Source organism: Artemia sp. Qi Xiang Cuo, chromosome 6 (assembly GCF_049724085.1).
Source record: "Artemia sp. Qi Xiang Cuo chromosome 6, ASM4972408v1, whole genome shotgun sequence".
NCBI classification, from domain to species: Eukaryota; Metazoa; Arthropoda; class Branchiopoda; order Anostraca; family Artemiidae; genus Artemia; species Artemia sp. Qi Xiang Cuo.
In genome coordinates this window covers 72,378,006-72,402,310 of record NC_142799.1, presented here as the reverse complement: position 1 = coordinate 72,402,310, position 24,305 = coordinate 72,378,006, and the positions used below count along the sequence as shown (strand labels likewise).

At 34.6% G+C, this 24,305-nt stretch overlaps 1 protein-coding gene across 2 annotated transcripts in view; it reads right to left on the bottom strand.

The window, feature by feature from the left end:
• The window catches only part of LOC148951575 (retinol dehydrogenase 11-like), a 271,589-nt gene that overhangs the window by 162,921 nt on the left and 84,363 nt on the right, over positions 1-24,305 (bottom strand). The window contains exon 4 of one of the 2 annotated variants that reach the window (XM_089090341.1): positions 23,161-23,397. The exons of the other annotated variant lie outside the window; for it this stretch is intronic. Within the exon in view, the coding sequence (XP_088946467.1) occupies positions 23,161-23,397 (237 nt within the window). The remainder of the gene's footprint in view (positions 1-23,160; positions 23,398-24,305) is intronic. 2 annotated transcript variants of the gene reach the window in all.

Below are 24,305 nucleotides of genomic sequence, written 5' to 3'. Positions count from 1 at the left end.
TAGGTTTTTGACTTTTACAGTGAGAGAAGAAGGCTATACCCAAACTCTTATTTGTAGTGATTTATATTCGTTTCCAGCTTGATTTGCATATTCAATTTCAGTCTCACTCGTTTTAAGATTTATTTATTCATTTACATTAATATCTATTGTATATTTGTTTGCATTGATTGTTTATTTAATTTCTGTTTGTTTTGGGTTTCATTTAATCTTCAATAAAATTTCCTTTTTCGTTTTAAGCTTGATTTGCATATTAAATTTAAGCATTAATCGCTTTAAGATTTATTCATTCGTTTATATTATTACTTGTTGTATTTTTCTTGCTATGATTGTTTATTTATCTTCTGTTCGTTTTGGGTTTCATCTATTCTTTAATAGTAATTTCTGGTCATTTTGAGTTTGAATTTTAACAGGTATTTGTATTTGCTGATCTTAAGTTTAAAATGGTCTTTAGTTTTCTTTGAAGAACTTCTTTTTCGGAAAGCTTTTTTTAATTAACGCCATTTAATGCCTATCAACTTAAATGAGTTTTTACGGTTAATTTAACAGTTAAATATGTATTAATACCTTTATATACGCGTTTAGACATCGATATACACACACACACATTGTGCAGATTATTTCCTTTCTGAACGAAATATACTGTACGCAGTTTACAATGTGTCAAAAAATATGCCAATGTTAAAAATAATGAGTTTAGAAGCGACTTAAACCGCTTTTGCGTTTGAAAAGAAGCATTTTAGTTTACGGGAAAGAGATGGGTTGCGTTAGGTAAATGGAAGGCAATTTTTTTTTTATTTATTTTTTGTGAGATCCATTTTTAAAGCAACTTAGAGCAGCTTTTTAGCAGCTCAGAACCACATTTTAGAGCAGCTGCAGCATCCAAAATATTATTCTATAATATTAGACTGCACTCTCGATATCAGCCAAACAGAGCAAGAGACATTTTGGTAAGTTTCGTGTTAAGATTCGTTAAAATTGCTGCAGATGAGGATGTGTTCATTAGGGGAAATTTTTTAGGCTTTCTTCCTATTGCCAGTTCTTCTAGTGAAGGCCTCACAGAAGTATTACTAAAAGAGTTGCAAACACGAGGAATTCATTTAAATAACATGAGAGGTCAGGGATATGATAATGGTTCTGCAATGAAAGGAAGGTATGTTGGAGTTCAGAAGAGGATCTATGATTTAAATCCTCGTGCTTTTTATGTATCATGTGGAACCACTCACTGAACCTTATAATTAACGATGCTGCTCTCTCTCTTGCAATACTGCAGTTTGCAATACTGTTTCAGCACAATTCAAGAAATCTTCAATTTTTTTAAAGTTCTACTCACAGATAAAGTATTTTGCTTAATAACTTTTCAAATCTTACAGTAAAACCACTCTGTAACACACGGTGGGAGAGTTGAATTGAGGCCTTGTTGCCTTTGAGGTACCATGTCGAAGATGTATATGATACCTTATATGAAGCTTCTCAAGACCAGAAACTCGATGTATTTGGTAAGAACTCCGCTTTGCGACTTGCTAAGAAACTGCAAAGCTTCGAGTTTCTGTGTTGTTTAGTAACATGGCACGAGATCCTGCACAAAACAAACCTGGTGAATAAGTCGTTGCAAAAAGTCACGAATGATTTGCAAAGTTCGATGGGTCTAATAAAAAGTGTGCAATTGTTTCTAACCAAGATGAGATCTGATGAACGAGTAAACAACGTGATCACCGATGCTAAGGAACTTCAGAAAAAATTGGTAGTGTTCCTGAGTTAGAAAGAGAAACCACAGTCCGCCGAAGGACAATAAAAAAAAACAATTTTCTTATGTGGGGGAAGATGAAACTGTGAATTCTGGAGAAATTCATTTAAAGTCAATTTTTTCTTTGTCGTGCTAGACACTGGAATATCCTCACTAAAGGAGAGATTTGAGCTAATGTAAAACCATAGTGAAAGTTTAAATTTCTCTACGACATTCAAAGCTTACAGAATTTCACGGATAAAGAAGAATTGACATCCACAAACCGTTTTGCGTGAAGGAGAAGACTGTGATGTGAACGGCAACGGGTTGTTTGAGGAGTTACAAATTTTCGCAGAAATACTGCCCTCTAAGAGTCCCCCAGCTCAGACTTTGTCGTATATAACAAAACATGCTTATATGGACACATTCCCAAACGTTTTTATTGCATTGAGAATTCTATTGACGCCTCCAGTATCAGTTGCCAGTGGCGAAAGAAGTTTCTCCAAATTAAAGTTAATAAAAACTTACCTAAAATCTAGGATGAATCAAGATCGACTGAGTGGGATTGAAATATGGCCAGTGAAAATACCGTTCTAAGTGAATTCAATACGCACAGACTGCTAAATGAGTTTTCAAACATTAAAGCTAGAAAAATTTGTTTTTCATTATAAAAAGTTGTATGTCGAATTGTTTCTTAAGTAGTATGTTCAGCCGATAAATTTTGAATCATATTTTAAGTTTCTATTTCTAATAATTCACGTTGTTGCTTATTGACATATTCCATTTTAATATTTAATTTAGAATTATACTACACAATAGAGCTTATGTATTTTTATTGTTACACTTTTTACTAGAAAACCCTGCACACCTTACTTTAAGGGAGTATACTTATATTTGGGTGTACCCGGGGGGAGGGGGCCGAAGAATAGTTTTCTTACACCAAAAACAGTCTAGGGCCGGCCCTGACTACAGCTTATCAGTCTAGTAGAGACTACCTTAAGGTAAGATTTAAACAATACTCATTACCGTGCAGTTTTCCACGCGGAGGTACTGTGAAGTTTTTCTCTTGCTATTTCAAAAATATTCCTGACATTTTCAATTTTAAAAGTATTAAAATTACATAGTTATTTAAAAGAGACTTCTTCAGAGGCTTGGCCCTATTAGCTGCTACTCGAAAATAACAAAACATGCGGTACAACAGGTTATGTTCTGGGAAAACCCAGTGTTTTCCGCATTGCGTTTTGCACCAGCGAACAAGACAAAGTCCATACTGGACAAGGAAACGCGTGCCATAAAAACTCAAGCCGAGCTTTTCTCAAGAAAAGAGCAAAAAATTGGAATAATAAAGGTTTAATTTGAAATGGATGCAAAAAGTGACGACTGATTACTAGCGAAGGATTGAAATATCTTGATGCGATATTTCGTCGAACTTTTGAGGCTTTTTTTGCTTTATTTGAGGTGTTTGTAATCGGTGCTCTCTTGTACGAAAGTTCAATGAGTTGAGGAGAAGGAAAACATTTGGGATATTAAGCCTGCTCTAAGTTCAAATCCATTCTTGTACTGCTGACGTCCGACATAGTCCCTATAAAAGTGTAATTTTATCAATTAGACTGCTTTCCTAGCCGGTAAGGAAAATTTTAGACTTTATTTCTTACATAGATCGAATTCTTAGAAGTATTTTACCCTCATATTTGTTTTAATTCAAAAATGAAAACCTAGCATAAAAATGCTTACTTTTTATAACAAAACGGCTACAAAACTACCCTCTCCATAACTATAGTTTATAGGGTGCAAGCTTTTTACGCTGTCACGATGTCAAATTCATTTGAATTTGCTAAAAAAAACCTTCGAATTCTACATCACTTTAAAAAAAAACGACTATGTACTGCATTTATCCTCTTAGTTTCTGGTATAACGTTTTTGTAAGGACAATGAAATTCTTTTTCCGGCATAACAACGAATTCTAATTCTCGGTAGGCTACTACGCAAGGAAAGGCAGTAAGCAAAGACCTGATGAGAAAGTCTTTAAATCAAAATATTATGCGAAAATATTTAAGTTTGGCGAAACACATTTCTTGGTAACTATTTATTTGAGTTTAGCTTTTCGCAAGAAATTTTATCTGTTTTCTTTGGAATTATTTCGTAGCTTTTGACTTTGTAAATATTTTGTGATTCCAAATATGTAAAATAATGCGTTACCTCTATCTTCAGGAATAGTAAACGAGTTTTTAAAGGAACTTTTCGATATTAATGTCTAATTCGATTTACGCTGCGTCTTTCGTGTTACAGTAAGTAGCCACGGATTATTTAGGTCTTTATATTTCCGGAGTTCAAGCCCATTGCTTTCTAAGAGCTGCCTTGACGACACGCTACCATTGTTGAACATCCAGTCCTAAAGTTATATCCGTTATAGACAATAACAGTGTCGAAGTGCCATAAACATAGTATTAAGGGTATAAGCAAAAATGACCTAACCACAAACAAACAATAATTTGTTTAATCCAAACTTTTAGTTTTCCTGGACACGTACAATTTCCGTAAACAAAATGACAAACATACCAAATGTTGCCCTTGGTTTAATTTCCATTGAACTCAATAGATGAGTCATGACTAAAATAAAACGTACTTGTGCATTATTCGGTACACACTCGAGAATGTGGATCTACAGATAACCGGTTTCTACTTGTCAGTATCAGAAGAAAATAAGCTCAGGCTAAGTTGAAATCTATGTTGTAGGTATATTTTTATTCATTATTTAATATATAGAGATGGTATTTTGATTAGGTTAGGTATTTAATATAATAGGCTACATTCTGTGCATCCCTCCCCATCCATAATTCTTTGTTGCAGTTTTCCTAATTTTGTTACTAAGGAACTGTATTTCCATCATATTTCGATATATTTCATTTTCCAGTCTATCTCTCCCTACCCTTTCTAGCAACTACTCAACCCACTGGAAATAATACCCCTAAGTATAATAGAATATATAATACTGTGAATATGAACCGGTTCCCGGATCGTTTGAAATCCTTTGAATGGTCCAAGGTTTTGGATTGTCAGGATGATAATTCAGCCACAAATGGTTTCACGCAGGGACTGCGTGATCTTATCAGTTCAACCTTTTCATTCCGTAAACCGAACCAAAAAACTACCTATATACGCCCCTGGATGTCCAATAGCCTAAGAATCTCTTCATACCGTAAAAATGATCTATATAAGTTAGCTTGCAAAACCAGTCGCGATATTGACCTAACTAATTATAAAAAATACAAAAATGTATATACCAAACTCGTCCAGGAAGCAAAGAAAAATAATTATTATTCGAAAATTCTCACTCCAAAGAGAACTTACAAAAAATTTGGTCGACATTAAATGAAATTCTTTCAAAAAAAAGGAATTCAAGATCTATACCAATTCATCTTAAGGACATCACTGACAGATTAATTGACCCAATTTCAGAACCGGATGCTCTAATAATTATCTCAATAATATTCCAAAAGCTAACTCCTGTTCCCCCTCCCAGTCAGTACACCCTAGCAAGAATTCTAGATCCCTGTTTTTCTCTCCAACCGATAGTAAAGAGGTGCTTCAAGTTATTGAATCTCTCTCCAATAGTAGTACACCTGACTTTTTTGGCATAAGTAATAATCTTTTTAGGACCGTATCTTCCTGTGTCTGTGAACCCATTGTGCACTTAGAAAACCTGTCTATGACCAATGGAGTCTTCCCAGAAATATTTAAATCAGCAATTGTCATTCCGATTCATAAAAAGGGCGATCCGTCTGAGATAAGTAATTATTGTCCAATCTCGCTTCTTCCGACGTTTTTCTCCCTTTTTATTTGGGATTCATCCTTCATATTCGTTAATTTCTCCTCATCAATATGGCTTCCGTTCCAAATTTTCAACTGTACATGCACTAATCGACGCCACACAGTTTATACGTTCCCAACTTGACCTTGAAAATACTATATTGGGCTTATTTCTGGATTTTTCTAAGGCCTTTGACATGGTTGATCACAGTGTTTAATTAAGTAAACTCAGCAGCTACGGGATTCGGTTAGTTCCCTTCACATGGTTCGGCTCTTATCTCTCTGGTAGAGTACAGAGTGTGAGTCTGGGCGGGGTGACTTCGGATCCCCAACCTGTCCGGAGGGGCGTACCGCAGAGCTCTGTTCTTGGTCGAATACTTTTTCTCCTTTATATTAATGATGTGATCACGGACCTGGGTCCATCAGAGAACCCAGTACTTTTTGCTGACGATAGCAACTTTTTCATCACCGGCCCTAATTTACCATCTGTCGTCACCTCTACTCAAAACCTTCTGAATAGAGTACAGGAATGGTGTCTCGTTAACTGTATGACCATTAACAGCAAGAAAGGTCAGGTTGTATTATTTCGAACCCCTTACAAATAAAATTAAGCTCAGCAAGCACTTGGCCTCAAACATTCCACTAGTCTCCTCCCGCAGGTCGAAGTTGCCAAGTTTCTTGGTGTCCACATTGACTCCTCCCCATCATTTGCAACACATGTTTCCTTCGTCAGAGCCATAATCTTGCGACAGATAAGTATGATTAATCGTATGAATGATTTTTTTCCTCCCGATATCCTTGTCACCCTTTATTACTCTTTTATTTAGCCATACATCTCATACTGCGGATCTGTTTGGGGCGACACTTATCCTTCTGTTACCAACAAATTAAAATCTGCCCAAAACCGGGCCGCCAAAGCAGTTTTTTGGCTGCCCTGACTATATCCCACCAAGAACTTGTACTCCGATTTTGGTATTATCCCATTTGATCAATGATCAAAAAATTAAATCTATCCCTTGCATATTCCCCTTGCCTTAAAAATCTTCCTCCTCAATTATCATCTTATTTTAATAGTAATAATTCTGAAGGCCTCTGTCTCTGTTCATCCAACCGTTCCTTCATTGTCCCCAAGTGTGTCTCTAGTTCTGCCAAGCGATCTCCCATTTATAAATCTATTCTTCAATGGAATATAATACCCTCCAGTGTCAAGCTATCCACAAGTTTTTGCACACTGTATAACAATGTTACTAAACTTTGATAATATAAATTATTCTCTAAAATTTTAATCAATTTGCTTTAATTACCAGTGTTTTCTCTTTTTTTACTTCCTCTTCTTCTTTTTTTGCTCTTCTTCCATTTTAATTTTATGTTGTTATGGTCCTTAACAAGTTCACTTCCAGGATCTTTATTAGTATTAGTAGTAGTATGTGACCTTATACTTTGCTTGAAGCTATAGCAATTTCTACGTTATTCTACAGAAGCACTACAACTTTTCAAAGAGAGTAACCATCCCCATGCATATAGGTAATAATTCTACAAGATATTACACCTTTTCAAAGAGATTCAGAGCTCCCTCACATGGCATATGGAATTCTATGGAAGCTATAGCAAGGACTGGATTGTTGGGTATAGTCTGGTTTGGTGGGTATAGTCTGGTTTAGTTTTTTCAAAGAGAGTGAGTATTTGACATTTTTGCAAAAAGGGATTCGCAAATTGGACACTATGAACGATATTAATTAATGTTTTGAATAATAGGAGTGTGAATGATTCTAATTAGTGATTGGATAGTATGAAGGGGTATAAAAAAAAGTATTAAACTTATTAGCATTTATGTTAATCCATATGTTTTTTTTAACTCAGTTAATTTTTTATAAATTTTAAACAACATCTGTATATTAAAACGACGAACGACGGTAGAATGACATTGTGACTTGAACTAGCTTTACCTTTCCGATGTGGTCTGTATAATACACAAGTGATGTTTGATAAGTATTGTCAATTTAAAATAGGATCTAACGTTCCCTTCGTTCCCCCATTTCTGAGGGCAGGGGATGGGAGGGGCCAATTTTGGAGGAAAAATCAAAAATACTCAGAATCGAAAATAAACGGGATCTGCCTCAAGGGGAAGGCCCAAAGACCCTTCGTTCCCACATTTCTGAGGGCAGGGGAGGGAGTGGGGGAGTCAATTTCAGAGGGAAAACCAAAACTACTCAGAATCGAAAATAAACAGGATCTGCCTCAAGGGGAAGACTCAGAGTCCCTTCGCTCCCACATTTCTGAGAGGCAGGAGAGGGAGGGGGTCAATTTCAGAGGGAAAACCAAAAATACTCAGAATCGAAAATAAACCGGTATGTGCCCCAAGGGCAAGATTCATAGACACTTTGGCCCCCCATTTCTGAGGGGCCGGAGAGGTGGAGGGTTAATTTTGGAGGGAAAATCAAAAATACTCAGAATCAAAAATAAATTAGATCTACCACAAGGGGGGAACACTCAGAGGCCCTCCCTTCCCACATTTCTGAGGGCAGGGGAGGGGGGGGGGTTAAGTTGGGAGGGAAAAACAAAAATAATAAGGATCGAAAATAAACGGTGTTGACCACAAGGGGAAGGCCTGGGCTGATGTTCTCAAGTTAAAAACTTTGGCTTTGTTGGTTTGAATGTCCAAAGTGCCTGTCTTTCTCTGTTTACATGTCTGATTCTTTTTGTTTGCATGTCCGGGTGAGTGTTTGCAAGTCCAAGTTGGGTTTTCAGACCTACGTTTTTTAGATTTTCGTGGGTGTTTGGTTCCCGGGGTTTATTATTTGAAGAGTTAACTTTAGTATTTCGTGATTTGAAGTGCCTGAAATCATGAATTAGAATAGTTAATTAGCTGTTCGGGTTTTGAGACCTAGTTTTTTTTAGATTTTCGTGGGTGTTAGATTCCTGGGGTTTATTATTTGAGAAGTTAACCTTAGTATTTCATAGTTTGACTTGCCTGAAATCATGAATTAAAATATTTAATTGGCTGTTTGGGGATTTTAAGACCTAGGTTTTTTAGATTTTCGTGTGTGTTTGACTCCTGGGGTTTATTATTTGAGAAGTTAACTTTAGTATTTTGAGGTTTTATGTGCATGAAATCATGAATTAGAATAGTTAATTAGCTTTTTGGGTTTTCAGACCTAGTTTTTTTAGATTTTCGTGGGCGTTAGGTTCCTGGGATTTATTATTTTAAAAGTTAACTTTAGTATTTCGTATTTGACGTGACTGAAATCCTGAATTAGAATATTTAATTTGCTGTTCGGGGATTTTCAGACCAAGGTTTTTTAGGTTTTCGTGTGTGTTTGACTCCTGGGGTTTATTATTTGAGAAGTCAACTTTAGTATTTCATGGTTTTACGTGCCTGAAATCATGAATTAGAATATTTAATTAGCTGTTTAGGGTTTTCAGACCTAGTTTTTTTAGATTTTCATGGGTGTTTGACTCCTGGGGTTTATTATTTGAGAAGTTAACTTTAGTATTTTATGGTTTGACGTGCTTTAAATAATGAATTAGAATAGTTAATTAACTGTTTATGGTTTTCAGACCTAGGTTTTTTATATTTTAGTTGATGTTTTTTTCCTTGAGTTTATTATTTGAGAAGTTAACTTTAGTATTTCATGGTTTGACGTGCCTGAAATCATGAATTAGAATAGTTAATTAGCTGTTTGGGTTTTCAGACCTAGTTTTTTAGATTTTCGTGGGTGTTAGGTTCCTGGGTATTATTATTCGAGAAGTTAACTCTAGTATTTCTTAGTTTTACGTGCCTGAAATCATGAATTATAATATTTTATTAACTGTTTAGGTTTTCAGACATAGTTTTTTAGATTTTTTTGGGTGTTAGGTTCCTGGGATTTATTATTTGAGAAGATAACTTTAGTATTTCTTGGTTTTACTTGCCTGAATTCATGAATTAGACTATTTCATTGGGTGTTTGGGGATTTTCAGACCTAGGTTTTTTAGGTTTTCGTGAGTGTTTGCTTCCCGGAGTTTATTATTTGAGAAGTTAACTTTAGTATTTTGTGGTTTTACGTGCCTGAAATCATGAATCAGAATAGTTAATTAGCTGTTTGGGTTTTCAGACCTAGTTTTTTAGATTTTCGTGGGTGTTAGGTTCCTGGGATTTATTATTTGAGAAGTTAACTTTAGTATTTAATGGTTTTACTTGCCTGAAATCATGAATTAGAATATTTAATTGGCTGTTTGGGGATTTTCAGACCTAGTTTTTGTAGGTTTTCGTGTCTGTTTGTTTACTAGAGTTTATTATGTGAGAAGTTAACTTTAGTATTTTGTAGTTTTACGTGCCTGAAATCATGAATTAGAATATTTAATTACCTGTTTGGGTTTTCAGACCTAGTTTTTTAGATTTTCGTGGGCGTTAGGTTCCTGGGATTTATTATTTGAGAAGTTAACTTTAGTATTTCATGGTTTGACTTTCCTGAAATTATGAATTAGAATATTTAATTTGCTGTTTGGGGATTTTCAGACCTAGGTTTTTAGGTTTCTGTGTGTGTTTGACACCTAGGGTTTATTGTTTGACAAGTTAACTTTAGTATTTATTTGTTTTACCTGCCTGAAATCATGAATTAGAATAGTTAATTAGCTGTTTAGGGATTTTCAGACCTAGGTTTTTTAGATTTTCGTCTGGTTTGACTCCTGAGGTTTATTATTATTTGAGAAGTTAACTTTAGTATTTTGTGGTTTTACGTGCCTGAAATCATGAATTAGAATAGTTAATTAGCAGTTTAGGGTTTTCAGACCAAAGTTTTTTAGATTTTCGTGAATGTTTGTCTCCTAGAGTTTAGTATTTAAGAAGTTACCTTCTGTATTTGATGATCTGATGTGCCTGAAATCCTGAATTAGAGTAGCTAATAATCTGTGTGGGTTGTCAGAAATATTTTTTTAGATGTTCGTGGGTGTCAGTCTCCTGGGGTTAATTCTTTGAGAAATTAATTTTAGTATTTTGTGCTTTGACTTAACTGAAATCATGAATTATAATATTTAATTGACGTTTCGGGGATTTCCAGACTCCTGGGGTCTATTATTTTAGAAGTTAACATTAGTATTTTGTTGTTTTACTTGCCTGAAATCATGAACTAGGATATTTAATTAGCTATTTAGTGTTTTCTTACCGAGGTTTTTGAGATTTTCGTTGGTGTTCGTTTCCTGGGGTTTATTATTTGAGAAATTAACTTTAGTTTTTCGTGGTTCGGCATGCCTGAAATTATGAATTAGAATAGCTATTTAAATGTTCGGCTTTTCAGACCTACGTATCTAATATTTTCGTGGGCATATATGATGAAATATTTTAGGTCGCATGATCAATTCAATTTATCTTTTAATGCAGTAGTTTTTCAGTAAGAACATTCAATATACTAAATGTGATTAATTCAAACTTATACCTTGACCATTTATGCTGTTATCAGGATTTCAAAAAGGTCATTTATTAGTGCTTGCGTATCTGATGAAATAATTTAGGTCGTATGATCAATTTAATTTATTTTTTAATGCAATGGTTTTTCAGTAAGGACACTCGATATCTTAAAAGTGTTTGATTCAAACTTTTACCTTGAGCATCGATGTTGTTAGCAGAATTTCAAAAGGATCGTTTATGAGTGCTGGCGTATCTGATGAAATAATTTAGGTCGTATGATCAATTTAATTTATTTTTTTAATACAGTAGTTTTTCAGTAAGGACACTCGATATCCTAAAAGTGTTTGATTCAAACTTTTACATTGAGCATCGATATTGTTAGCAGAATTTCAAAAGGATCATTTATGAGGGCTGCTGTATCTGATGAAATAATTTAGGTCGTATGATCAATTTAATTTTTTTTTAATGCAGTAGTTTCTTAGTTAGGAAACACGATAACTTTAAAGGGTTTGATTCAAACTTTTACCTTCAGCATCAGTATTGTTAAAAGAATTTCAAAAGGATCGTTTATGAGTGCTGGCGTATCTGATGAAATAATTTAGGTCGTATGATCAAATTTTTTTTTTAATGTAATATTTTTTAAGTAAGGACATTCGATAACCTAAAAGGTTTCGATTCAAACTTTTACATCGAAAATCGAAGTTTTTAAAAGAGTTTCAAGAGAATCATTTCTGATTCCTGGTGTAGCTGATGAAATAATTTAGGTCGTATGATATTAATGATAGTTTTTTTTTAATTAAGCTCAATGTTTCTCTACGACTCAATCCCAATGTCCTCCTGCTCTGAGTGTTGAAAATGATTTCACGACATTATTTTAGTTTTTTTTTTCTTTCCCCAAATTTATTTTTTTTTATCATGAACCCTTTTGAGATCAATTTGATCAACTACTTCGTGCCCATTAAAAACAAAATTTTTGAGTTAAATATGTAGTTTTTGTATATTTTAAAAGAACTTTAAGGAGTTTGAGAGATTTTTTTTGTTAGGCATAGATGAAAGGTCCAATACCTCACTTAAACTAAAGAGTTACATTTTCATATTGTTTGACTATTCACTAAATTTTAAGGTTTTCTTTAGTTTCAAAATGTTTTTGTCAGTCATCCTATTTAATCATTAAAAAACAATAACGAAGAAAAACAATTTCCAAGGTTTATTGGAATTAAATTCTTAAGAAGGCTATTATTTCATTTTCAATTTTAACGTTTTTGATGTTACAGTGCTGGATAAGTTAAACACAACCTCAACTAGTTTTATTTTTAGTCGGTATAGACGAAAGGTACAATGATTGAGTTAAACTAGGAGGTTACATTTTTACATTGTTTTACGATTTTCTAAATGTTTATGTTTTCTTTAGTTTCAAAATGTTTTTGTCATTCAAAATCTTCAATGATTCACAAACAATACTGAAGAAAGCATATTTTCACTGTTTATGGACATTAATTCATCGAATATATTATTATTTCATTTAAAAATGCGATTGAATTTTAAATTTTTATGTTTTTGATTTTATGTTGATGAAGAATTTAAACACATCTTCAACTAGTTATTTTTTTTTGTTTGGCATAGATGAAAGGTCCAATACCTCAGTTAAACTCAGAGGTTACATTTTGACATCGTTTGACAATTTACTAAATTTTAAGGTTTTCTTATACAAGAGTCGGAACACACACACAAACACACACAAACATACACACAGGTTACCAAATTCCACATTATTGCATAGAAATACCAAAATCATAGGTTAGTCTAGCCTATGTACGTGCGCGTACATAGGCTAACCTAACCCATGATTTTAGTATTTTTATGCAATAATGTGGAATTTGGTAACATGTGTGTATGTTTGTGTGTGTGTCTGTGTGTGTTTGTGTGTGTGTTCCAGTTCTTGCATAAGAAAACCTTAAAATTTAGTAAATTGTCAAGCGATGTCAATCTTATGTAACCAATCAAATGTAACCTCTTAGTTTAACTGAGGTATTGGACCTTTCATCTATGCCGAACAAAAAAAAATAACTAGCTGAAGATGTGTTTAAATTCTTCATCAACATAAAATCAAAAACATGAAAATTAAAAATGTAAATGCGTATTTCAATGAGATAATAACCTTCTCAATAACTTACTGTCCATAAACAGTGGAAATCTGTTTTCTTCAGTATTGTTTGTGAATCATTGAAGATGTTTACTGACAAAAAACATTTTGAAACTAAAGAAAAACTTAAAATTTAGTAAATTGTCAAACAATATCAAAATGTAACATCTTAGTTTAACTGAAGCATTGGACCTTTCATCTATGCCGAACAAAAAAATAACTAGTTGAAGTTGTGTTTAAATTCTTCATCAATATAAAATCAAAAACATGAAAATTAAAAATGAAATAATAGCCTTCTTAACAATTTAATGTCGATAAACAGTGGAAATTGGTTTTCTTCAGTATTGTTTGTGAATGATTAAAGAGGGTGACTGACAAAAAAATTTTGAAAGTAAAGAAAACCTTAAAATCTAGTGAATTGTAAAACAATATCAAAATGTAACCTCTTATTTTAAGTGAGGTATTGGACCTTTCATCTATGCCGAACAAAAACAAAATCTCTCAACCCCCTTAAAGCTCTTTTAAAAGATACAAAAACTACATATTTGATAAAAAAATTTAGTTTTTTAATGGGCACGAAGTAATTGATCAAATTGATCTCAAAAGGGTTCATGATAAAAAAAAAATAGTTTGGGGCAAGAAAAAAAAACTAAAATAATGTCGTGAAATCATTTTCAACACTCAGAGCAGGGGGGCATTGGGATTAAATCATAGAGAAACATCGAGTTTATTTAAAAAAAACTACCACTAATATCATACGACCTAAATTATTTCATCAGATACGCCAGCACTCAAAAACGATCCTTTTGAAATTCTTCTAAGAACATCGATATTCGATGTAAAAGTTTGAATCAAACACTCTTAGTTTATCGAATGTCCTTACTGAAAAAATACTGCATTAAAAAAAAAATTGATAATATGACCTAAATTATTTCATCAGATACGACAGCACTCACAAGCGCCCTTTTTGAAATTTTTTTAACAAGACTGATAATGAAGGTAAAAGTTTGAATAAAACACTTTAAAGTTATTGAGTGGCGTTACTAAAAAAATACTACATTAAAAAAAAATGTAATTGATCATACGATCTAAGTTATTTCTTCAGATACGCCAGAACTTATAAACGAACCCTTTGAAATTCTGTTAACAATATCGATGCTCAAGGTAAAAATTTGAATCAAACACTTTTAAGATATCGAGTGTCCTTACTGAAAAACTACTGTATTAAAAAAATAAATTAAATTTATCATACGACCTAAATTATTTCATCAGATACGCTAGCACTCATAAACAATCCTTTTGAAATTCTGCTAACAACATCGATGGTCATATGTAAAAGTTTGAATCAAACACTTTTAGGATATCGAGTGTCCTTACTGAAAAACTATTGCATTAAAAAATAAATTAAATTGATCATACGATCTAAATTATTTCATCAGATACGCCAGCACTCATAAATGATCCTTTTGAAATTCTGCTAACAACATCGATGGTCAATGTAAAAGTTTGAATTAAAAAATTTTAGTATATTAAATGTCCTTACTTAAACACTACTGAATTAAAAGATAAATTAAATTGATCATATCACCTAAATTGTTTCATCATATATGCCCACGAAAATCCTAGATACGTAGGTCCTAAAACCCTAACGTTTAGATAGCTATTCTATTTAAGGGTCTTCGGCATGCCAAACCACTAAATGCTAAAGTTAACTTCGCAAATAATTAATCCCAGGAAACAAACACCCACGAAAATCTAAAAAACCTAGTTATGAAAACGCTAAAAAGCTAATTAACTATTCTAATTTATGATTTCAGGCACGTAAAACCACAAAATACTAAAGTTAACTTCTCAGATAATAAACCCCAGGAGTCAAACATACACGAAAACCTAAAAAACCTAGGTCTGAAAATCCCCGAACAGTCAATTAAATATTCTAATTCATGATTTCAGCTAAGTCAAAGCACAAAATACTAAAATTAATTTCTCAAATAATAAACCCCAGGAGCCTAACACCCACGAAAATCTAAAAAACTAGGTCTGAAAACCCAAACAGCTAATTAACTATTCTAATTCATGATTTCAGGCACGTCAAACTATGAAATACTAAAGTTAACTTCTCAAATAATAAATCCCAGGAACCTAACACCCACGAAAATCTAAAAAACTAGGTATGAAAACCCAAACAGCTAATTAACTCTTCTAATTCATGATTTCAGGCACGTAAAACCACAAAATACTAAAGTTAACTTCTCAAGTAATAAACTCTAGGAAACAAACAGCCACGAAAACCTAAAAAACCTAGGTCTGAAAATCCCCAAACAGCCAATTAAATATTCTAATTCACGATTTCAGGCAAGTCAAACCATGAAATACTAAAGTTGACTTCTCAAATAATAAATCCCAGGAACCTAACACCCACGAAAATCTAAAAAACTAGGTCTGAAAACCCAAACAGCTAATTAACTATTCTAATTCATGATTTCAAGCACGTAAAACCACTAAATACTAAAGTTAACTTCTCAAATAATAAACCCCAGGAAACAAACACCCACGAAAACCTAAAAAAATTAGGTCTGAAAATCCCCAAACAGCCAATTAAATATTCCAATTCATGATTTCAGGCAAGTCAAACCATGAAATACTAAAGTTAACTTCTCAAATAATAAATCCCAGGAACTTAACACCCATTAAAATCTAAAAAACTATGTCTGAAAACCCAAACAGCTAATTAACTATTCTAATTCATGATTTCAGGCACGTAAAACCACAAAATACTAAAGTTAACTTCTCAAATAATAAACACCAGGAACCTAACACACACGAAAATCTAAAAAACTAGGTCTGAAAACCCAAACAGTTAATTAACTATTCTAATTCATGATTTCAGGCACGTCAAACCATGAAATACTAAAGTTAACTTCTCAAATAATAAACTCCAGGAAACAAAACACCAACTAAAATATAAAAAACCGAGGTCTGAAAAACCTAAACATGTAATTAACTATTCTAATTCATTATTTCAGGCACGTCAAACCATGAAATACTAAAGTTAACTTCTCAAATAATAAACCCCAAGAGTCAAACATCCGTGAAAATCTAAAAAACCTAGGTCTGAAAACCCTAAACAACTAATTAACTATTCTAATTTATGATTTCAGGCACGTAAAACCATAAAAAACTGAAGTTAACTACTCAAATAATAAACCCCAGGAGACAAAAACACACGAACACCTCAAAAACCTTGGTCTGAAAATCCCCGAACAGCCAATTAAATATTCTAATTCATGATTTCAGGCACGTCAAATACGAAATACTAAAAGTTAACTTCTCAAATAATAAATCCCAGGAACCTAACGCCCACGAAAATCTAAAAAAACTAGGTCTTAAAACCCAAACAGATAATTAACTATTCTAATTAATGATTTCAGGCACGTAAAACCACAAAATACTAAAGTTAACTTCTCAAATAATAAACCCCAGGAGTCAAACACACACGAAAATCTAAAAAACCTAGGTCTGAAAATCCCCAAACAGCCAATTAAATATTCTAATTCATGATTTCAGGCAAGTCAAACAATGAAATACTAAAGCTAACTTCTCATATAATAAATCCCAGGAACCTAACACCCACGAAAATGTAAAAAATATGTCTGAAAACCTAAACAGCTAATGAACTATTCTAATTCATGATTTCAGGCACGTAAAACCACAAAATACTAAAGTTAACTTCTCAAATAATAAACCCCAGGAACCAAACACACACGAAAACCTAAAAAACGTAGGTCTGAAAACCCAACTTGGACTTGCAAACACCAACCCGGACATGCAAACAAAAAGAATCAGACTTGTAAACAGAGAAAGACAGGCACATTAGACATTCAAACCAACAAAGACAAATTCTTCGACTTGCAAACATCAGCCCAGGCCTTCCCCTTGAGGTAGATCCTGTTTATTTTCGATTCTGAGTATTTTTGGTTTTCCCTCCAAAATTAAACCCCCCCTCCCCTCCCCACAGAAATGGGGGACCGCAGGGCCTCTGAGCCTTACCCGTGAGGCAGATCCCGTTTTTTTTAGAGTCTGAGTATTTTTTGTTTTCCCTCCAAAATTGACCCCTCCCCTCCCCTGCCGTCAGAAATGTGGGAACAAAGGGCCTCTGAGCTTTGCCCATGAGTAAGATCCCTTTATATTTTCGAGTCTGAGAATTTTTGGTTTTCCCTCTGAAATTTACTGCCCCTATCCCTCTTCTGCCCAGCAACATGAGGGAACACAGGGCTACTAAGGCTTCCCAGTGAGGCAGATATCTTTAATTTTCTAGTCTGAGTATTTTTAGTTTTCCCACTGCAATTGACCTCCCCCCTCCCCTGCCCTCAGAAATGTGGGAACGAAGGGCCTCTGAGTCTTCCCCTTGAGGCAGATCTCATTTATTTTCGATTCTGAGTATTTTTGGTTTTCCCTCCAAAATTGACCCCCTCCCTTTCCTGCCCCTCAGAAATGGAGGAACGAAAGACCTCTGAGCTTTGCCCATGAGACAGATCCTGTTTATTTTCGATTCTGAGTATTTTCGGTTTTCCCTCTGAAATTGACTCCCCCGCACCCACCCCTGCCCTAAGAAATGTGGGAACAAAGGACCTCTGAGTCATACCTTTGAGGCAGATATAATTTATTTTCAATTATGAGTATTTTTTGTTGTCCCTCCACTTTTGACCTCCCCCCTCCCCTGCCCTCAGAAATCTGGGTACGAAGGGCCGCAGAGTCTTCCCCTTGAGGCCAATAGAATTTATTTTCGATTCGGATTTTTTTTGGTTTCTCCTCCAAAAATGACCCCCCACCTCTCCTGCCTCTCAGAAATGGGGGAACGAAGGGCCTCTGAGCCTTCCCCTAGAGGCACATTCCCGTTTATTTTCGATTCTGAGTATTTTTGGTTTTCCCTCTGAAATTGACCCCCTCCCTCTCCTGCCTCTCAGAAATGTGGGAGCGAAGGGCCTCTGAGCCTTGCCCATGGGTCAGATCCGGTTTATTTTGGATTCTGAGTTTTTTTTGTTGTCCCTATGAAATTGACTCCCCCACTCCCGCCTCAGTCCACAGACATGAGGGAACAAAGTGACTCTGAGTCTTCCCCTTGAGGCAGATCCCGGTTATTTTCGATTCTGTGTAGTTTTTGTTTCCCCTCCAAAATTGACCCCTCTCCTCTCTGCCCTCAGAAATGGGGGAACGAAGAGAACGTTAGATCCTATTTTAAATTGACAATACTTATCAAACATCACTTGTGTTTTATACAGACCACATCGGAAAGGTAAAGCTAGGTCAAGTCACGATGTCATTCTATCGTCGTTAGCCATTTTCATAGACTGATGATGTTTCAAATTTATAACAAATTACCTGAGTTAACAACTCCTTCGGGGTTATCTTAAATGCTAATCAGTTCAATCTTTTTTTTTCCTTCCCTTCATGATATCCAATCACTAATTGGAATCATTCACGCTTCTAATATTCAAAACAGTAATTATTATCGTTCTTAGTGTCCAATTTGTGAATCCCTTTTTTGCAAAAATGTCATATACTCAGTCTCTTTGAAAAAACTAAACCAGACTATATCCACCAAACCAGACTATACCCACCAAACCAGTCCTTGCTATAGCTTCCATAGAATTCCATATGCCATGTGAGGGAGCTCTGAATCTCTTTGAAAAGGTGTAATGTCTTGTAGAAGTATTACCTATATGCATGGGGATAGTCACTCTCTTTGAAAAGGTGTAGAGCTTCTATAGAATAACGTAGAAATTGCTATAGCTTCAAGCAAAGTATAAGGTCACATTCTACTATTAGTGTTTTGTTTTATTTTTATTTGAATAAATTGGACTGAATTGAATTGCTGCCTCGAGCAATGCTGCAAAAACTTTTTAACATCTTGGTTCTATCAAGATTTTTTTTTTCGCTCGTATTTTATAACTGTATTATCAGCCTTCTTTCGAAATCACTACGATGGTCATTATAACCATTATTTGAAAGGCACTTAACGTAGAGACGGGGCGACATTGTCTCCACACACTTCTGGGGATTTTATACGATATCACAAGCAAAAAATTGGATTATAATCCCTTATAGAATCGTGAGGCAACCTTCTTTGTCAGAAATCGTATGACTTCACAGACCAAATGCCTACCAGCCACTCTCGCCACTCCTGACATGTGTTCCCAACATGCCTACAAGTGGTTCTCTAATGTCATCTGTGTTATGCACTACAGAAAAAAAAACTTTTCACATCTGACCTACCACGTATAAAGAAACTAACAATACTTTTACAGCATGGAAGCTTCATGACTACGACAAAAGACTAATTTTAGAATAATTTAAGCCATTTCTCATTTTTTTTTCTCGTTTAATTTCTTTCTTTTTTTTACAGCTGTACCATTGCCTGGGAAATTTAATTTGGAAAAATACTGGAAACAAGTTGACTATCTCTCAAAAGGAAAGAATTTCGTAAGGTTGTAAGACATTTCCAAATCTCCTTTTCATTTTTGTTTTCTTTCATTAATATCATGATAATACAACATTCTGAACTCAATCACAAATATCCACAGGGTTTTCAATATGGCAAAAATGTAAACAACTGGACTTCCACCCTAGAGAAAATGTTTTTGTAAGGTTTTCGTCAAGCAAGAGTAATAATAACAGAATACACAATTATCCTCTGCTTCTAAGGAATTTGTGTCGACTTTCTAATTGCAGGAGTGGTAAAATTGTATATAAATATGTTTTCTTCAAAAGATAACAAAATACTTGCTTTAACTTCAAAGAAAGCCACTGTTTACGAAATGTATTTTCATAGGAAATTCAGCAATTATTTAAGTACGGTACTGAGTATTCAAGCTGAAATTACGCCTAGTCAACAACTTACGTAATCTCCATATTGACAAGCAGAAATGAATCCACGAGCTCGTCTAAAGCTGTAGAGAAGTGGTTGCTTGAATTTGAGAGCAACCGCTTGCGAAGGATACTTGCAATTAGTTGGGAAGATAGAGTACCTGACATCTAGATCAAGTTTCTCTCCAAGCTGAAGAAAGAATTTGCGAAGTCTGACAAGGGAGATGATGATATTGGGGTCACATTACTCGAATGAGGCAAGGACCGCTTCTTTACGACATTTGGCGCAGAACTCCTCCGGCACCTTCGGAAGAGCCTCCGCCTCCAAAAGTGCCGGGCCTCCGGAAGAATGATTGACAACGGATCACTATTAGTCATTCTATTGAAGGTTAGGCAAATGTCCTACAATCATCTTTCAATGAGTTGTGGTCTTTGGCTCAGGATTATCCGATTTGGTTGTAAACCGTTGCTGCCCCTTATACCACTAGGCGTCAGAGGAACTGACCTAAATAACCCAAGTTTCAATTTTTCCCCTTTTTTTAATAATTAAATTAAAAAAAAAAACAAGTTTTTTTTTAAACTGAAAGTAAGGAGAGACATTAAAATTTAAAACGAACAGAAATTATTCCGTATATGAAAGGGGTTGTCCCCTCCTCAACGTCTCGCTCGTACGCTAAAGTTTTTATTGTTTTAAAAAGTTTTGTTTTGTTTGAACAAAGAGCGATGCGTTGAGGAGGGGACAGACCCTTTCATACACGGAATAATTTCTGTTTGTTTTAAGTTTTAATGTCGCTCCTTGATTTCAGTTTAAAAAAAACTTGTTTTCTTTATTTAATTTCTGAACATTTTTCAATTGATTCAGGTTATGATTTTGGCTCATCGTACATGAATAATCAAAACGGAATTTGTATATTGATTTTACTTTTTTTTGCCTAAATGGCTTTTTCAAAATTTTGATCGGACGATTTTGAGAAAAAGAAGCGGGGGAGGGAGCCTAGCTGCCCTCCAATTTTTGTAGTTACTTGAAAAGGGCACTAGAAGTTTTGATTTGATTTACGGACATTTTTACTAGTAATAAATATACGTAACTTACGTATATCATACGTAATGATACGTAATATACGTATTATTACGTTTTATTTTTGTAAATATACTTATTTATATTATAAATATATTTACATTATAAATATATTATAAATATACGTATTATTGCGTATTATAAATAAATATACGTAATAATTTCAGTTCGTTTTAAGTTTTGATGTTGCTCCTTACTTTCAGTTGAAAAAACTTTTTTTTTTTTTTAATTTCTGATCGTTTTTTTTTAAATAATGCTGGGAGATCCGGCGCTCCCTTCATAGCAATTTCCCTTCCCCATCAAAACTTCCACTATGGAAAGGTCCTCCCACAAAATCCCCGCCCCCCCCCACTACCAGAAAAAATCCCCTGAAAACGTCTTTATACTTCCCAATAACCAATACTATATGTCAACATTAGGCAAAGTTCATAACTTGCTGCCCTTCCCCCGGGGACTGTGGGGGATAAGTCATTCTCAAAGACATAGTTATTATATTTTTTTACCATGCTGAACAAAATGGCTATCTCAAAATTTTGATCGGATGACTTTGGGAAAAAATGAGCGTGGGAGGGGGCCTAGTTTCCCTCCATTTTTGGTCACTTAAAAAGGGCAGAAGAACTTTGAATTTCGGTACGAATGAGCCCTCCCGTGATATTCTAGGACCACTGGATCGATACGATCACCCCTGGAAAAAAAAACAAACAAACACGCATCCGTGATCTTTCTTCTGCCAAAAAATACAAAATTCCACATTTTTGAAGATAGGAGCTTGAAACCTCTACAGTAGGGTCCTCTGATACACTGAATTTGATGGTGCGATTTCCATTAAGGTTCTATGACTTTTAGGAGTTGTTTCCCCCTTTTTTCGAAAATAAGGCAAATTTTCTCAGGCTCGTAACACTTGATGGGTAAGACTAAATTTGACGAAACTTATATATTTAAAATCAGCATAAAAATTGGATTTTTTGTTGTATATTACGGAAAGTGTGGCGGTCCCAAAGCTTCTCTATACGTCTAAAGTTAAGACTCTTCAATAGCAATGTTATGCCAGTGCTGCTTTACGCTGCCGAAACCTGGCACCTGAACCAGGAACAAGAGCTAAGAATACTTGTTTTCGAAAACACATGTCTCAGAAGAATTCTCAACATCCGTTGGCAGCAGAGAATAACAAACCAATTCATCCGTGACAAGACTGGCCAGCCTCTTGTGACACATATTATAAGAGTCCGCCGATGGAGATACCTCGGCCATGTACTACGTATGGACAATCTTCGACTACCAAATGCAGCGCTTCATTGGCAGCCATCGGGTCCACGCCGCAGGGGCAGACCCAGAAACACCCTGCGTCGAACGTACCAGACAGATCTCCGTAACCTGCACACATCAATCCAACCTCAGTGGGAGGACATACTTGCAGCAGCAAACCGGCGGGAAGATTGGCGGCTCCTTCTTGATGCCCTGGGTGCCACTGGAGGCACAGGTGGATCTAAGGTCTAAGGATGTTGTATATATTGGTATACGTTTTTTAGAGTTTCGGTTACTATTGAGCCGGGTCGCTCCTTACTTACAGTTCGCTACCACGAACTGTCTGATACCCCCAAAAATAGTTTTCGATGTATGATTTTTTTTTCAAACGAAAGCACGCTATTTACTTTAATATCAAAGAAAGGTATTGTCTAAAAGATTTATTTTCATAAGAAAACAAGCAATAAAATGGGTATGCGGAACTTTGTCAGTCTTGGAAAAAAAAAACTGTTACAAATAACATTCCGAGGGACAGTTTACTCTTGAGAGATATATTTAAGCAGTTTACAGAAAAATATCAATCCTAGATTATTTAAAATATAATTTAGAATTCTTCGATGAAAAAGTGGAGGACAATGATAAGAAAAACCTCTAAGAAAGTTTGTCTTTGAATCAGGAAAAAAATGCTAATGAAAATTTTATCGCATTTTGATGGTTTGACTTTTAGGTAAAGGAAAGTCGGTAACGGGTACTTTACCAGCAAGCATGGTTGTTTTTCTGTTCTTTTACCGCTATTTATCCAGCAATAAACAATAAAGCCATCCCGCATGATAAAGGGATTCAAGGATAGTCTCAATCAACCAATCCCATCACGTTTTCCTAGCACTTGATACGGAAAATGAACTCACCAAGAAGAATGCGTGTAAGCAGAAAATGTCCAAAGTAATTGCATGCCATTTGAGTTTCCAGTCCATCAGAGGTCAAAGACTTTTTTATTGCAGCCATTCCAGCATTATTAATCAAGACATCAAGGCGAGATTCAATAGAGAGAAATTCCTCGACAAAATTTCGCACTGACTTCAAGGAAGTAAGGTCTAAGTATTTGACAAATATTTGAGCGTTCCCTGATTCAGCAAATATTCCATCTTGAACAAAAGTATAAAGTTAAGTTTAATCCTATATACCCCATAAAAGTATAAGAGCCAGAGCTTAAATTTTGACAAAATGGTCATCTAAGAGGCACAAGTGGAAGAAGATTATGATTAATTACAAACATCTTGGAATATAAACACCGAACTTGAGCCATAGTGTGAAGTATGATCAGTTTAGCTCTAAAAAGCGTGCAGTGGAACTAAATATGTATTATTAAGGTCAATTGTTTTAAAAAGAATAGATTATAAGACGACTTATGAGTAAACGTCCCCTAGAGGGTACACTGGTTCTCAAATCAGATATCAAAGAAAAACAAGTACAAGGAGATACATATTTGCGATCGAAAAGTCCAAAATTTCTAAGCCCATATCAAAATTCTAAGCGTTTAATTCAGAGAATTGAGGAGGTAAGCCCAAGAATTAGACATTTGCAAGCTTTACAAACAATTTCATAAAAACTTTTGGTTTTTTTAATTGAAAATTTTGTAGATCCCAAATCTGTGTCTAATTATGCAAAAGTCCGGACGACAAACAATCCTCTCCCCTCTTCTTTGGGCACTGGGAAAGGTATCAACTTCAAAATTCAGAATAGAACCACCAATCTAATGTTACTTATTTAGAATTTTGATTTTCTATAGTTAATGTTACATTTAAGGTTATTTAATGTAACACATTTAAGTTTTACACAAAAATGAAGTCAGCTTTGCCTGAGATATATTTTTTTTTAGCACCCTGACTTTCCCTCTTAGGTTAGTTACATGCTAGGGTCACATATTAAACTTGGTCCTTAAATGCTTGTATATATTTTACTGTATTTTCAAAAAAAAACATTCAGAAAAAAAGTTCTTGTTTTAATTTGAGTGGACTAAAGTAGACTAAAAATATTTTACTTTTTATTGGAG